At 37.0% G+C, this 17,670-nt stretch overlaps 1 protein-coding gene across 1 annotated transcript; it reads left to right on the top strand.

Annotated features, from left to right (window-relative positions):
• Positions 1-6,812: 6,812 nt before the first annotated feature.
• LOC116249041 (heavy metal-associated isoprenylated plant protein 39-like) lies at positions 6,813-8,574 on the top strand. The gene is made up of 3 exons (XM_031622152.2): positions 6,813-7,125; positions 7,253-7,328; positions 7,860-8,574. The coding sequence occupies exons 1-3, from the start codon at positions 7,120-7,122 to the stop codon at positions 8,267-8,269; spliced, it is 492 nt and encodes a 163-aa protein (XP_031478012.1). The 5' UTR covers positions 6,813-7,119; the 3' UTR covers positions 8,270-8,574.
• Positions 8,575-17,670: the final 9,096 nt, after the last annotated feature.

Genomic DNA, 17,670 nt, shown 5'->3' with positions numbered 1-17,670 from the left:
GATTTAATTTGTCATTTAAAGTTTCTCTTATCATCATTATCTTAATCTTAATTGTTGGGTGAACATAAAAAGTATTTTATCCTACCCCACAACAAACAAAAGAGCAGAAGCTCTACCCTTTCACTCATTCTTCCAAAGTACCAAACCTGGTTTTGGTGCATGGGGGCAAGAACGCCCTTGGCAGTCTTTACTATCTTAATTGGCTGATTTGCATTTTGCTTGGACAGTAATGGGTCTCCATGGCCCAAGTGCAACGGAGATGGACTGGCTCGACCCTGGGTCGACAAGCTTCAGTTTGAGCTGGCCAACACAAATCGAGTGTTTGAGCTGGCCAACACAAACCTACTTGATCTCGAGCTTGACTCTTTTAAGCTAGAGCCAATTAGGAGTGGAGCTAGAAATTTTTTGTGAGGAGTTGAATTAAAGTTTCTAAAATTTTGACATGAACTGAAATATCATTCTTCAAAAGTTTTATATAGGATCAATAAAATTTTTTAAAATTTACATGTAATTTTTTTTTAGCACCTTTGGCTCACACCCTAATCAGCCAACAATAGTCAGCCAATAAGATGTTTTTTTCTTCCTTAAATTCTAAAGAAATGAAGGCCAATATGCCAACTCGAATTGGAGGCCTCCTTTTTAAAAAGGCAAATACGACGCTCTCCGTCTACCAAAAGGATTGGATACATTTGTATTTTAGGACATATGTTATTGTCCTTTTATATATATATATATAAATATATATATATATATATATATATTTATATATATATATATATATGAAAGCTTTAGTAATTTGACTCGTTGTTCACACTTGCGTGACACATGGATAGTATCGTTTTCCTATAGTAGTCTTCCTCAAACGAAGCAGTGGATGAATCGATTAGCCAAGTACCAAGTGTTTTGATGGATCCAAACGATTTTATTAAGATCAGTGCAAATCGGCTTGTTTTAAGAAGTAAACTATCACTAATTAATTTAGAAACCTATATGTTCCCATTAGATACATTTTTCCCATCAACTTTTTTAGAAATTGGTCTGAAAATGTGAAAAATGCATAGATAGTTTGTTGAAAAAAGTAAAATAAGAGAGGACTAGTAAATAATTAATAGAAATGTTTCCCTTCTCTCCATTAAAGCATGTTAAATGCATTTTATCAATTTTATCCAGATATTCTGATTTTTTAAATTCACAAAACGTTCTTCAATCTCATAAAACTACTCATTCTGATCGGCCCATTGATTCTCACCATTCTCGCCTTCTAGTGATGTTCTGCGTCAAACAGGGATCGATCTGCAGGAACGGTAAAAACCAATGTTGGGAAAATTCATAACAAAACACAAAATGCAAAACTGTTTTTACCGAATCATTAAAATTGAAATTAAACAACAAAAAGTGAAAGCTTACCTTGATGCATCATGCCATAAGGCACGTGCATAGTACTCATAATAACAATTCGAGATGGCAGAGATTGCAGATCAATTTGAATATAATATATATATATTATGCGACCCGTTCATCCTTCCCCCAATAATTTTTGACGAAAATTAATAAAGTTGAGATCATGTGCTTCCGAGAAAGAAGGCCTCAAACAGATTAATTATCTTGAACCGAAGTCACATCAAGCACAAAGTAGTAACAATCAGAGGCTGATATAATGTAGAGTCGGTGATGTCGGATTTCAATCAGAGGCTGATATAATTTCCTAACCTGGTGTCAAAATTTTTTCTGTATCCAATTATTTTAAGCAATTTGTTCTAAATATCCAATCCTAGTCGAATTTATTGGCAGTCCTATGGAAGATGGAAGGCCCTTCCAGGAAGCTTCAAGAAGCAAACAGAGGTGTTGAAAATGCCAACACAAGTGGGTCCGATTTCATATGGTCTCAAGCCGCCTGCAAGTACGGAAGATCATTGAAAAACAAAGAGACAACAGAGAAGCAGAATATTTTTCTTCCTCATATTGGTCATGGCGGTCGGTCAAGATAGACGGCCGACTATCACAGTGGGTGCAAGAAAAACCATCTGCCAAATTCTCTTTATGATGTTATCACCGTCTGTTGATCTCCACGAGCCATTTCCTAAGTTACATCATCAATGTGTGGTGATTCGATGAGAGGTTGAAACTGTCTCTTTTTCCTGCCCCTGGAGTCCCACGACTGCGTTGGGACTTGAATGGAAAGCAGGATACCTATTTACTAGAGTGCATTATATCTACTGTTTGCACTTAACAGAAAAGCATCCATGGGAGAACTGACGACCAGATTTTCACTAGCCTACCAAACCAACCAACTACATTACACCCCCTTGGAGTTAATATATATCAAAAGTTGATCTACTTTTCTGATTGTGATCACAGCGCCAGGCCAAGATGCAACTGCAGTGCACATATACATGCCCGAGTATGATCAGTACCACTTGGCCACATTGTCTCCTGCATTCTTTTAAGATTGGAAGCTTCATTTGTGGTTCAGTACTTTTAGAAAAAGAAATAACTTTGCTTTTGTTGATTTTCCATGTTTCTTTTATGTCTCTAGCGGGAGAAAACCACACTAGAGACTTGAGACTCAAGTCAAGACTCACTGTGTTGTTGTTGGTCTTCCAGGGCTCCACAGAAGGTTCAATGGGAGTTGGCTTAAAGCTTATAAATTGTAAGAGCTTTAGAGGCTGTTTGGGAACCGTACCATTATGTTATATGTTATGGCTCATGCATCTAACCCAAAAAATTTATTGAACAATTTAAGAAGTGTTCATGAATTTGCTCTACTTTCTAGGGTAGATGCATAGAACAATATGTGTCTCACTAGTTTCAAAAAGCCCCTTGGAGGCAGTTTGGTAGGAGGAACAATTGGTTATTATTTGATGAATATGTTTCAAAATTTGAGGAAGATCTACAAAACATTATGTTACAATATTTCATAAACTTGTTTTAACAGATTCATAATACAGTAACAAACTATTATTGTTGCCAAACATCTCTTTAGAGATCAATACTTGCCCTTCTAAAAGTGCAAGACAAACCAAGAAGGTGTGTTTAATTGTGTTGGCTTCAACACCCCCCGATGGGCTCAAGCTAAATGAGCTGAGTTTGAAGCCAACCAAGAACAAACATTGATTCATGTTTCCTGTGAATACTCATCTCTCCCTCTCTCAAAAGGTCACTTCCTCGAGTGCAGTATACTGAAATGCGTTTGATATTTTACAAAACCAGCTGTTGTGATGTTAAAGTTACCAAATTGGCTGCCTTTTGATATTGTATAACAATTCAGATCGAGTTCCGAGCCTTTTCACTTCCCCAGTATGCTATTCATGCACCACAAGAACATAAAATTTGAGGATACTCAATCAACTGTGCATGTAGACGACCACATCCACGTGATTGCTTTCAAAAGGGATGAAAATGAGAAAAAGGGGCTTCAATATGTCGGAATTGTATACAAATTGACCCTAAAGAAATGAAGTGTACGGGTGTATATATATATATATATATATATATATATATATATATATATATATATATATATATATATATATATAGAGAGAGAGAGAGAGAGAGAGAGAGAGAGAGAGAGAGATCTCAAACCGTCCAATTGAACCTTCATAGATCGATGTTATGAAGATGCCAATAGGAAGAATGGAGCCCGGACGACTTCAAACGACAAAACGATGCTTCTAGAAGAGTGTTGGTTGTTGAACCAGCGAGTCAAATTGAGGGTGGGTTCGTTTCTCAAGGGCCCTACATGAGGCCTTCAACCATACGTCAACCGAACAGTAGTGGCGGAGCCAATATTTTTCATCCATGGGCCACTTGTGTTGGTGTCTTGCATATCATTTTAGAATCATAACAATGTGAAGTTAATACTTTATAATGAAATTTTTGATGGACTGGCATGAGCGGTGGCCCACCCCAGCGAACAAGTAGCTGCTACTATAGTTTGTAGATAGTAACATCATGTTATATTTTCTTTCTTGTTAGATTGATTGGACATTTTTTTAAAAAGTGTTTCGTGAATCTGCCTACTATCTGTGTAGATACACGACCCACACAGCCTCTAATGGTTGGCAAAATGTCTGTAAAAATTTTACCCGTTTTCAGAAAAGATTGTGTCAGTGTAGGTAGTGTGAAGAAGCTTTATTGAAGCTAACTAATGTCGATACTAATAAATTACGGTTCGACCCAAACGTCAGTGTTCATTTGGTCTTTACGGACGTTCAGAAAGTAAAGGAAGCTTTATTGTCATTTCATCCCCATCAATGAAAAGTGTTTGTATTGAAGTTTGGCTGCACGTTAGTGATAATGTATTATTGACGGGCTTTTCAGGTGCGTAAATGTTCATTTCTCGCATCAACAAAGATTTTCTTATTATTTTATGCAATTTACGATGATTAGATATCCCAATATGAGAAATCCAAATTTTCAGTACAAATGTTCAATACGCATATCCAAGATATCTTGTCAAATTGAAGGAAAAAGAAACATCATCAATGTAGCTCCCATCTATGAAGATTAGCATCAACAATGTACTTGATAAGCATTAAAAATGCAAACAACATCTTCACCATTACTGAAGCTTGTTTCCTCCTGCTGCTTCACTGTTAATGGTCCTGCATCAAATGAGAACATCCTCGACACTCGTTAAAGCTGCTTCCCAACTCTCTTGCGGTTTCGTGCAACCATGAATCAAAATATCATTCCAGAGTTTTTAACAGTGAGGTTTTTCTAATGCATTTTAATTTCACCAAAATTGTTTTTCTTGAGAAAATCTTTTTCTGAAACATCAGTGGTTTTTTTAAATGAAAAAATCGTTAAAGTTTGGTAAAATTAAAAGAAAGAAAAAGTTAATAGGATGATATATGACTACATGACACGATAAAATTGATGTCTTAGTGACGATAAAAATGATAATTTAATTTAATAGCAACAATGCCTTTTTTTTATCATTAACCACTTTACCATAGGAATTAAAAACGCGACAATAATATGTGCATGTCTTTTTAGAAAACATACGTGATACTATAATAATATGTGTAATTTGTGGCTATATATGCATTCCTACAGCCTCTATGAACCTATTCATCCTGCGATATGCAGCTGCGAGCCAAAAAAAATTTAGTGAGCACCTAGCGCTAATACAAAAAATTGGACACTTCAAGTATATATATATATATATATATATATATATATATATATATATATATATATATATAGAAAAATGATTGTGGAATGCCATATATGAATAGCTAAATGTTTGTTATGCAAATGTATATGGTCCATGGTATGTAAGTAAATGAATATGCAGGCAACTATCCACACAAGCCCCATGTGGCAGATGTACTCTGTTTTTTTCATTATGGTATGCTATAGAATATCAAGTCATTTGAGCTCAAGCTTGGTTTACGTTAGGGGGTGTTTGATACATTTAGAATCATGGAATTTTACAATCAAAATGCCTATTTTATAATAAATTAAAATTATTAAACAAACAAGGTATTTTGTTTTTTGAAATTAGGAAACTAAAACCTGGAATTTTGATTTCATTCCAGTGTGAAGAGGAATTATAATTCTGGACAAACCATCGAACGCCCCCTTAAGGAAATTGGTCAGTTAAGTAATTTTACGAAGGCATTCGAATGAAGAAAGGGGAAATGAAAAGGAAAAAATCTCACGTTGTCGAGAAAGAAAAATGTGAGGAGCTAAATGCATGGAGAGTTGATCAAGGACCAATGGCAGTGATACATGCAGGGGGTTGGTGTGTGATTAAAAATTTGTAGGAGAGGATTTGAAATTATAGTGTGATAAATCAAGAATTGCATGTTGCGCCAACACCAGACCTCGGCGATGGCTCGATTGCCCCTTAGCCAAAAAAATTCTAGCTCCGCCACTATCGCAGACCCGACAAATTCACATACTAAGTTAACATGCACGTACAAGTAAAAGTCCAATGCTGAATGTAAAATCAATGGGTAACAGAAAGAAAATCCATTTCCAATTCGGATCAGACACTCAAAATTAAATGCAGCAAGCCTTACACCGAGTCCCAATTGTAAAGCTTCCTCTACCAAACTTGCTTACGCAGAGTCGAGCTCCAACCAACATCCAACCTAAACATAAACCATTGACAACCATTCTCAAGTCGCAGTCATATATGTGTATATATATATATATATGGAGTGTGTGGCACACCAGAAATAACATTTTCTATGAAAAACCTGAAGGATGTCAACTCTTTCACAAAAACAAGAGGTATATATATATATAGTGGCGCACCCAAAATAACATTTTCTATGCAAAACCTGTAGAACGTCAACTCTTTTTTAAACTAAGATTTGGCTAAAACAGAGGTTTACAAAACCCTGACTGTCAAGAAAAGATGCCTTCATTAAATAGTGTTTTGGAAGCCAAACGGCGCACATCGAAGGTGAGATCCAAAACAAGGCCTAAGCCTCGAGAAGCTTTACATTCTAATAAAAAAACACGGTCCAAGTGTGAACTCCAAACCGGCAAAGTCAATGCATCTACAATTTAGATTTACAACAAGGAATTGAAATATCTAAAGTCCCTGTTTTCTGGTTCTCTCTCTCTCACTTACGAGCCCGCACGAACAAATGTACAATATAATGTAAAAGCATGATAATGAAAAGAGAATGATCAAATGAGAGCCATCTAAAACCGTGTTTGTACAGATTCTCAGATCGTGTGGATCAAATTTGGTTGTTTAGAATGCATTGCCGTCGCGGCATGGCGAAATTGACCAATGCATGCTGTTTAGTCAGCAGAGGCGTGGCGTGGCCTACAAGGCCAATGAGGACAATCTTACCACCCTCTCTTCTTCCTCGAATCAACCACCTCTCTCTCTCTCTCTCTCTCTCGCTCTCTCTCGCTCTGCCCTCCTTTCTCATTCTCTGTATTTCCTTTGACCCTTTCCGATCTTTTTATATCCTCCCCCCTTATTATCACAGCCCCCACAATCTGCTTGCACCATCTGTTTAGAGGTAGCCTCTTCCATTGGTCATACCTCATCGCTACCACTAAATCCTTACCTATCCCCTCTGTTGTTCCGCTAGTTTTTCAAGCCATTTCTTGTGTTGGTAATCTAGTTCTTGCCCGTAAAAATCAGATATGAAGGTATGTGTTCAAGGAAGTTGAAGGAAAATCTTCTTTTCCTGTTTTTGAATATCTTTCACTCTGATCTGTGTGAGTGGTTTGCTGTGCGCTTGACGGTTTCTATTCTGTTTTTCTAAAATGTTTGCAGAAAGTGGTCGTGAAATTGGATTTGCATGACGACAAAGCAAAGCAGAAGGCCATGCGAGCCGTCTCTTCTCTTTCTGGTACTTGTTTATTCCTTCTTCTTTTTTCTTATGATTGTTGTTTGTGGTGGTGGTGTTTCTTTTGCCTCCTCCCCGTTTTGGGGGCTTACAGAAGCAACTCCAAATACCAAAGTGGTTGATGATTTCAAGGAATCCCTATGAGAATCAGGTGCTCCCCAACCTGAACTCCTCTGTTTCTTGAATGCCGCCAGCAAAAGGGATTGGTCCCCAACGTTTACAGAGACCAATAGTGAATCTGCCTTTTCTGAAGGGGCTTTCACCAACAGAATCATACTTCCTAAAAAAGGGAGGAACTGGAGCAAATTCCGGACAAAAATTGTTGGGGCCGGATGGTCAAAAAACTCGCCAAGTTTCCCATTTTCTTTTCTTTTTCTCACCTTCCTACCGCCCCCTGTTCCAATCACACGGAAAAATCATTCTGGCGGTGGTCTGTGAGTAATAGAACTGTGGAAGATGTTGATAAGCACAAACTGTCCTTTTGTCTCTGCTTGGTTTTCTATGGGTCTCGTAGTGATGTTCTGCGTCAAACAGGGATTGATCAGATATCCATGGACATGAAGGAGAAGAAACTAACAGTGGTTGGAGACGTTGATCCGGTAGACGTGGTGAGCAAACTGAGGAAGCTCTGGCACACAGAGATAGTCACTGTTGGTCCTGCTAAGGAAGAGAAAAAGGAAGAAAAGAAAGAAGAGAAGAAGGAAGAGAAGAAAGAAGAGAAAAAGGAAGAAAAGAAAGAAGAGAAGAAGGAAGAGAAGAAAGAAGAGAAGAAAGAAGAGAAGAAGGAAGAGAAGAAAGAGGAGAAGAAGGAGGATCCCAAGAAGAAGCAGGAAGAGCAGATAGCAGAACTGGTGAAGGCCTACAAAGCCTACAATCCTCAGATGACCACTCACTACTATGTGACTAGTGTGGAAGAGGATCCCAATCGCTGTGTAATCTGCTGAGGACCATCCATTCATTGGTATAGCTTTTTTACATTTTTTTGTGTTTTTTTGTTCTTTTTTGGGTCTTTTTCCCCAGGAGGAATTGAGAAAAAAATTGTTGGCGGCTTGGCGGTTGATCCATAAGCCATACATGAATGGAAACCTGGGCTGTGTATAAGGTGATACGTGTGCCTGTAGGATATGAGGTTACAGCATACTGATATCTAAGAATTGATGCCACCAATAATAACGCTGGCTCTCTTCTTTTTCAGTTTGGTACTTCGGGATTAATGAAGAGTTCCCATTTCTGCTGGGAAATTCATTCACTCGCTGTAATGTTCAGGTGTCGTTCATGTCACATTTGTTTGTGTGTGTGTGTGCGTGTGTGTCTGTGTCTGTGTGTGCGTGTGTCTCTCTGTGTGTGTGTGTGTGAGAGAGAGAGAGAGAGAGAGAGAGAGAGATGTTACATTGGAAACATGGCTAGGGGTGGAAAGTGTGGTCTCCACTGTCAGAGTGTTGGTGACTAGGCATGCTAAAACACACACACACACACACACACAAAAGAGACATAGGTAAAGGTGGATGGTTCCATTCAATGACGGAAAAAGGGCTTTAGCATAAGTTCAGGAACCTCGTGCATGTTCACAACGTCAGGCACAAAACCTGACCAAGTTTGTGAATGCCGTCTTGCAACATTATCAATTCAGTAAATCGTGATTGGCAGCTCATTAACAGTATCAATGAATTTCCGTGAAGGACATTTCTTGGAGTTGTATTTGATCCAAGTTTCTTTTCTGTGCTTTTTTTTTTTCTTTTTTTCTACTGAAGAAACCACATCCCCATTACAGAAGCAGGATTGACCATGGCCGATTTCAACTCGGCCGGAAATGAAACCCTTTTGAGTGCCTTTCTCCAAGCCCATTGAGAGTAAAATATAAAACTTCCAGCTGGCTTCAGCCTCACAGCAAAGGACGCAAAGTAGACTTCATGCTCTCTTGCATCTTTTCATTTGAATGTTTTAAGCCAACCTATTTAAGGGATGGGTGAGGTTACGCTGGCTGGTTTTGCTGAATCTAATTGCAGAACATGCTAAAATAGGCTTCAGACTCTGCAGATCCTGTCGAGGCTAGAATCACTAGTCTGACAAGTCTGTTTACTCGAAGACAAGGTTTCTTAACTGGATTCAGAGGAAAAACAAAACCAAATTTTCAGGGAACAGGTTTCAAATGAATCAAATCACATGACAGAAATCTCCAGGCTGACCATTCTTGTTTGCTTATGTTCTGAACCACGGTCTTGGATGAGTTTGAAGAGCTTTCGCCATATGATCAATCGGACAAGCCTGCATATGCAGCTGCATATAATGGTGCCACACATGTGGAATATTTGATTGTTAGATTGACACCATGGCAGAATGCTTTTTAACAGTCTTAACTCATGCATGGATCAGAAATTCTTCATGATGGCATCATCTTCTTTTGTTTGTTAATGTTTTGGTTATTGGTTGGCGCCTACCATATTTAAAAAATGAAAAATGAAATCTTTATCACAACTTCTCGTGGTGGCATCATGTTTTGTTTGTTAATGTCTTGACTATTTGGTGATATAATCACATATAAAAGATATCAAGAATCAAAACGACAAGAAACGGCAGTGATTTCCAGATTTCATGTCATCTAGTTGATGCATAATCAATTCGTCATATATTCCCCCTCTCCAAAGTGCAGTACGCGTCATCTACACTTCTTGATCGATAGTCTTGGATAAAGATCGAAAAAACAAGGAAACATAGCAGAGAAGTTGAAGGTAGTTCATTGTGTTTGGTAGCCAATCCCATATAATAAATCAAACTACCTTGGTTATGCGATCAGCATCTGATGCAAGAAACTGTCCCTAACAACATAGACCAGAGGCAATGATATTAATAGAAAGTGATTTAATCTTTTTGAACAACAAATCTTTTACTGATGATGCAACATAAATGAGCTAAGATATTTACTAGCTACTTACTCTATACAGTTGTTTGATGATTGTGTGGCTAAAGTTTGTTCTGTTGCAAGACAATGCCCTTTTCTTCTTTAGCAGGGTTCCTGGTTGAGACATGATATGATAAAAGTATTATCTAGGAGTATGAAAAGGCAAGTAGAGGTAATATAATGGCAAGCGAGACACCAAGTTCTGTGGCAGCCGATGACAGAATACTACCCACTTTACCCAGACATGTCAGAAGCAATTATTGGTTACTGATGTGTCCTCAAACAGCAAATTCTGCAGTAAAGAAAAAAAGTTACTTGATCGGTTTCTAATTTTTCTGAGAAATTTTTCCTCTCAAAGGCCGACTTTATGTCCCACTTTTTTGAATTTCTTGATATTTGATGAAGATGCTTAGAAAAACGAATGCCTGAAACCAAATCTTACAAGGAGAAATATAAGAAATATTTTTCTGCCTAAATATTTTCACAATCAGCTGCCAGTTAAACAGGAAAAAAAGGTTGGTCAAGCTTTCATCATTCCTAAGGCCCTTGTTAAAATTTCCATTCTCCTAAGCCATCTGGTGCCATTTGCAGTAATGTAGAATTCTATAAGTTGATCGCAGATCAAATCCATCCCAATTGGCACTTATTGAAAGTATCCCACATTGAGTTGAACACTCCTACCTTCAACTCTTAGCACAATGTGATAAGCATCCACCTAACGCGCTCTTTCCAATTGAAAGAAAAAAAGACAAAACGAGAGAAAGACTTGGAGAGAGAAAAGTGATGCCCAACTTGTACAAACTTGAGGTCCCCATATCTAACAACTTTACAAGTCACATCAAGCAAGATATCGATGATTTAACCTAAAGAATAGCAATCTTGAGGCGCCTCAGTTTTCCCCTTTGATAAGCTTCTTGAAGGGCAGTTCAGACGTTGACTACGACTGCTGAAAAGGATAGTACTGTATCGATCGATTGGTAGGAAGCAAAGTTCAAGGCGAACACCAAAACATGAGAAAAATATATGGCAACATTGTGTCAAGGGCATCCCAAACTCCTAACAAGAGACAAGAAGATGAACTCAATTTTAGCCAGCCAACTTCCCATCTAATTGTAAGTTTGCTAGAAGATTCACATCTATCGCACTACTAAGTAAAAAAACATAATTTCTTCGTATCTTACATGTAGAGGACAGTTTGCGCATATCGGCTATGCATTGTATCAGCTATGCATTGTATCAGCTGAGGGTGACATGTGTCGTATCGACTGATACGGGCCAATATCGAACAATAGTAACAATACTTGGTGTAATTCTTGATCAAAGATCTTGGCTATGTAGAAACTGATCTTTTAAATCCACGTTATGTTGAATCCACAGTTTAAGTAAAGAGTGGATTTCTCAACTGGGGAACCTGAATCCGTGTTACCTTATGAAAACTACGGATCTGTGGTTCAACGGAGAAAGGGTCTGACCATAAATCCACAGTTTTAAAATTTATGGTGAGATCTGAAGCTATCAAACATAACCTACAAAGTTTTGACAATCAACTAACAAGGAGGAGAAAAAAAAAAAAAGTTAACGGGCAAGGAATTACCGACATACGTCAGGAATCATACAGAAAATCACATGCTAGATGTCTTCCATGCTTGGTAGATGTATAATTGGTCGCTTGAAGAATTACTTTAACCACTAATTATTTTTTAACAGTCGAACGATTTTGTCACTATGCGTGGTTGATGAGGATGCCACGGCAAGGAGTCTGAATTATTGACGATATGACGTGCTGACACAGCACGAGCTGTTTGTTTATTAAGCATCGTACAAGATTGAACCATTAATATTTCTTAGGCCTTTAGCTGATATTGAGAAAAGAAAATTGAAAAGAGAAATTAGCTAAATCTCTAGCGAAAGTTTCAGTTTGTGTCAAATTGAATGAGCCCATAAACTAAACCGAGATTGCAGTCACGCAGTGATTGGAATAAAATGTGACAGTCACGGATGCCCAAAATGCCCATGGATATCTGTTTATCCATATTAAATGGGTAATTAGAAAGAAGTAAAATAAACATGCCATGAAGATGACAATGCAATCAACATAGTTGTATATCAGTCAATTTTTTGTCAGAATCGACCGACTGATCAAATCCAATCTGTGTAACACCGATTCAATTCAATTTGATGTTCAATCCTCAAATGAATGATGACTCTAACTATCCAAAATCACTTAGTCATTTAATTAGGATCATCCATCAAATGCATATAAATGGTTCCGAGAAAAACAAAGGAAAAAGTGTGAACTAATGAATAGATGACAAAAAAGTTCATCTCCTTTTTCTCATTGTTTCTTTTTCAATCGTCTGTCATGTTTGATTGTGATTAAATAGCTGGGTGACTATAAAAAGTTAGAGTCACTGTTCGATTTATATATATATATATAAGGAATAAGGCAAGCTTCATTAATAATCCTAATCTCGGTTACCATCATGCAGTTAAGCAAAAACGAGCTTGCTTTCCCCATTAAAAGATCACTTAGTTTTTTATATTTGCCACTAGACAAGCTTTTAGTGTATGAGTTTGATTAAAAATATACCAACAAACAGTAATAAATGCCTTTCTGCTTGCGAGATCAATTTGGCAGTGTTCTCTTGAAGTGGGCAGCATTAAATTGAAGACTAAAAAAAAGCCTGATTGACCCCATTGAGTTCTACATCCAGGTATATCTTGTGCAGTTCTTCTGGTTTAGGAGGCCGATCAGTTAGCACCAACTTTCTGGCATCATGCTGAGGTCTGACCATCTTTGTTCCAGACACATCATACATCTTCCCCGACTCATTCATGGGTCCCTTTACTTGAAAAAGGCAGAGAACCATTAATGAGTACGTCAAGAACAGTGGCTCGGAATTGGGGGTAGCTAGTATTAAATAAAGAGCCGATTTCCATGATTTGGACTACACAAAATCATCATATTAATAACATAGTCCACGTCGCTTTAATGAATTCTATTTGTTCTTGTGGATCATACACCTCGGAGAATATATAAGGCCGACCCTTGTCGATGTGGGTATGATATTTTCTTTAACATTGTTTTATAAATCCAACTCTAAAATTATTTTTTTAAATTCATAAAACTGAAAATTGGAGTTATACAAAACACTTCAATGATCCGTATACTGTTGGCCGATAAGTCATACCAACGACCAATGCGGTATGATACTTATATTTATAGCATTGACTTGGTTGATGCTGCTGTCATTATACTTCTAGTTATCCGATGGGAACTTAGAATCTGAAACACTAAGATTGTGATAGCTAGTGCAACATTATATATAATTTTATATGTGTATACAATTTTATATACCATCCAACTATTTCATTTGTGCCTTAAACCTACCGAATCATCAATAAGGAAACTGCCCAATTGTGTGATCGATTTCATGCTACAGTTTGGAAGCATACTTTTAATAGAAAGATAGACTTTGAAAGGAGGAGGTCACATTCTTCTTTTTAAAAGTTTGTTAAGAGGTCATTATACAACAAAGCTGAAAAGGGGAATAAGAAATTCAAAATTAAGGATGCAGCTGCCAATCAATGGCATACAGTCGGACTTCTAGAAACTACTTGTATATATATATATATGTATATATATATATATATGGTAAATGGTCCAAGTCAAAAGTAATGTAGTTATGCATTGGCTATTCCACCCAACACTTCCAGGGCGCCGTCCTAATGGGAAAACGATGGGGTGTAAAAAGATATGGATATGAAAAATAAGATTAAGGTTTTTCCTAAAGTATGTACGTAGAGAAGTGAAAAAAAAAATGCATGAAACTTTGAATTAGTGTTTAATTTAGACGTTTAAGTTCTACTTAATTTTGGTGAAAACATGCAGGCAGCTTGCACTAGAATATTCAGGAATTTCAAGTTTCGCAATGAAGATTAAGGCTCCTCCACCTCTAAAGTCATGCAGTTTTTTTACACGGCCATTTTCTGTCAAATGGGAAAATAAAACCAACTTACGAGTGAAAATAAAACCAATTTCAACGGGACAGTCTTTTCGTGGACAATATTTCCTGGGTATACTTCTTCCGGATACCATTTCCCTTGGTAAGTGATGAAAACTTGGAGTTCTTACAGGTGGGCAGGAGTGAGATACAAGATTTCACCAACTGAAGGTCTTTCGGTCTGCGGTTGGTGACTGGTTTTAGGGCAGAGATGCGTCGCCCTTGATAAACAAATGAATATGGTAATTGATTAATCAAATCTCTATAAGTAAAGGGATTTAAAGTTGGCACAAGATCGGCCAAATTAATCCGTTTGGCAATGTTCATGATCAAACTTTCAATCACTTAAGAAGCCAAATCTGTATATATATGATGGGAAAACTATCCTCACGGCCCGGAAAAGTTGGTCGCGCTAGTTTAACCTGTAACTGCATGGGCACTATATGATCCAAACAGAAAAAAAAATTATGTACATTTTTATTCATTTGTGTGAGAACAAGATCAAAGGTTTCTTTTACATAAGATTTTAATCTCCTCTACTTCCCTTAAACTCTTATTTCATCGATCCTCTGCCCCTTTCTTTCTCTTATGTTCCTGTTTTGCTGTCTGCATAAAACACAAACTAATAGAAATATTTGTTGCTTCCTAAGTCGTATCTTATAACTAAATTCAGGGTTTGGTGATCCGTCCATGTCCTCATTCGTCTTCCATGAAAAGAAATTAACTACTATTTATTACTACCATATATCCACCGACGCTATAAAGTTGATGCAAGTAAGGCGCAGTGTCCATGTCCCGAGTTGGGTCTGTGAAGTGGGATTTTAAACGATTCGGATATAGATCGGCTGAGCACATTTAGAATTGGAGCGAGTTAGGATCTATTAAGCTGACAACTGCAATAATATCTTTCCCCAAAGCACAACCGACCATTTGCAACCTCAAGTTTAGGTCTAGACATCTGATATACAGGTTAAATAGATCGGGTCTGGTCCAACTCACAAGAAGTTCTTTATAGTCATTTGTTATATATATATATATATATATATATATATATATATGAATGTTTAGTCTTAACAAAACCCTTGCTTGAAATATTGAAAACTTCATTTAATTTCTCAAGTTTTGGGGGATGATTTTGTCTTAGCTAATTGACAACAAAATCATCTTTCATAACACGAACAGTAAAATTTTTGAGAAAACATTCAGGATTGGATTACGTTTGGTACCTAAATATATTATAGTTCTTTAGGGAATATATGAAGTGTGCATGATAAAAGTAGGGGCAAAGGCAGGTGTGGGCACTGTGTGGCCAACTGCTCACACTGACGTGTAAAAAAATTGTGTATTTTCATATGATACTTGAGAGTAATTTTTCTCCTTCACATATAAAACTTTAAAAATTTTATAATTTGTGACCCTTAACCAGATCTTTCTAGCTCCGCCGCTGGTTGAAGCTGTCTCAACTTGTAGGAACGCCAGTGATCGTTAAAATGCTCGTCTCTCCACCTTCTTGCTTTCCAGCCTGACCATTCTCACGGTGAAAGATGAAGGCATCAGAGTTTGGATAAGAGATTTAGTAGACATGAGAGACCGACGAAGACATTATATTTCCCCTGGGCTATAAAAAAAATAAGCACATTACAAAATTTTTCGAATTACTGAGAGATTTCTTTGTTTTCCTTTTAAGTTTTATGGAGAAATGGCAGATGGATCCACAGAGTACATTGCTCGTGCAAGGGACTAGCTAGCACCCATGGACTTGGATACAAGCCATTAATTGTCTCAATCAATAGTCGACTTCGACTAACCTAGGGATGTCAATGTATCTGATTTGAATTGGATATTTGATCGAACCAATTCAAAAAATTTTAGAAATCAGATTAGATTCAGATTTAATAAATGACACAGATTGGATTTGGATTTGGATTTAGGTTTGGATCAGATTTATTTTTATACAGATATCCTATATATTATGCTCTTGCATTTTGAAAATTGGTAAAATTCGGTTCAAAATTTGAATTTGGATTCAGATTCAAATATGAGCTTTGTTGCTCAAATTCAAATCCAAATTTGAATCTGAACATGAACATATGAATATTTGACAAAGCAAATATGGTTAAGGGTATATTCGATGCAAATCTGATCCATTGATATCTTGAAACTATTGTAGTGTCTGGCCCCTAGCCCATATTTGATGAAGTGCTTCTTAGGTGTAATTTTACCAAGTTATACTTTCTCCCCAGAATTAATTGAACAAGTCGGAGCTCTCACTCGATTTCGAGGGTTTAACCATGCACGACATCATCAAGTAAACATTTTTTTCACCATATGTTTGATTGCCTTTCATAGGTCCTAATAACCATTGCGTGAAATAATGGTCATCTAGGAGATCAAATATTACCCTAATTTTCCTTATGTATTTAGTTATCCAAGATATTATGTATTTAGTTATCCAAGATATGACTCGTTTGCAACCATAAATAGACATTGCGGCTTGTTCTTGTATCTACATAATTTCTTGTTCCTAAATTTTGTTATACATTCTCATTTTATTGGCTCTTTCTTTTTTTAACATGCCAAAATTGTTTCTCCAAATTACAATTTTATAATGTAAGGAGCAAGAACCAGATCATAGCGTGAAGGATTGGTTTTTCTAAGTTGTGATGATGACTAAAGCGAGCTAAGAACATTATTTTAAATAGTTGGACAGCTTTGCGTTGTATGTTGTCCTACCCTCTGCTTATTCGGTAGTTACGAATTGCGCGTGTCGACAATTAGTTGGTTCTATACATTACCCAATGCCTACCATCGTCGCATCTTGCACCAACATTCAACCTAATAACCTTTAGGCGTCTGATTCAAATGGAATCAAGGGGAACTTCTATAATCGTTATTCTCATTCTTTAAAAATGAGAAGTTTGTTATCAAACGAACAAAGAATTTTGATTCTGAAATTATAGGAATCAAAATTCTAGAATTACGATACCACTCCATGGGGGGAATTATGATTTTGGCAATTTTTTTGGTTTCTTTTAGAGCATAAAGTATGAAGGCTTTAGTGTATGAACACTAAAATTTTGATTTTTTTTTTTTTTTGCGGAAGCCACTCAACCCCTTTTCCCTACCCACGAAGTCTAAGGCTGATTCAAGACTTGGGTGGATCGGTAGTACACTTATAAGCTAGAGTATCATACTTTAACCGTTTGTTGTCTAAATGAGTAGCGTTTTTGAGAATCAAGTTAACCATCAGATTCCTGACATCTTGACCTGCTCTAACAGGGGTTTTAAATTCTGGGTTTCTCTTCAAATTCATCTGTAAAATGTAAAGAAAAAGGAGGCGTAAGACTTGGATCTGGTGATGGACCAATCACACCATGTAGTTTCAACCTGAATCTTTAGGCCCAGCATTTGATTTTGTTATTTCCATGTTCGCATAGTATGA

The sequence above is a fragment of the Nymphaea colorata genome, chromosome 2 (genome assembly GCF_008831285.2).
Source record: "Nymphaea colorata isolate Beijing-Zhang1983 chromosome 2, ASM883128v2, whole genome shotgun sequence".
Classification (NCBI taxonomy): domain Eukaryota; kingdom Viridiplantae; phylum Streptophyta; class Magnoliopsida; order Nymphaeales; family Nymphaeaceae; genus Nymphaea; species Nymphaea colorata.
Note: the sequence above shows the minus strand (reverse complement) of the source record. Positions and strands in the feature narration are given on the sequence as shown.

Coding starts and splice junctions, on each gene's coding strand:
- LOC116249041 (XM_031622152.2), top strand. Junction 7,329..7,859: donor AGCCGTCTCTTCTCTTTCTG/GTACTTGTTTAT, acceptor TGCGTCAAACAG/GGATTGATCAGATATCCATG.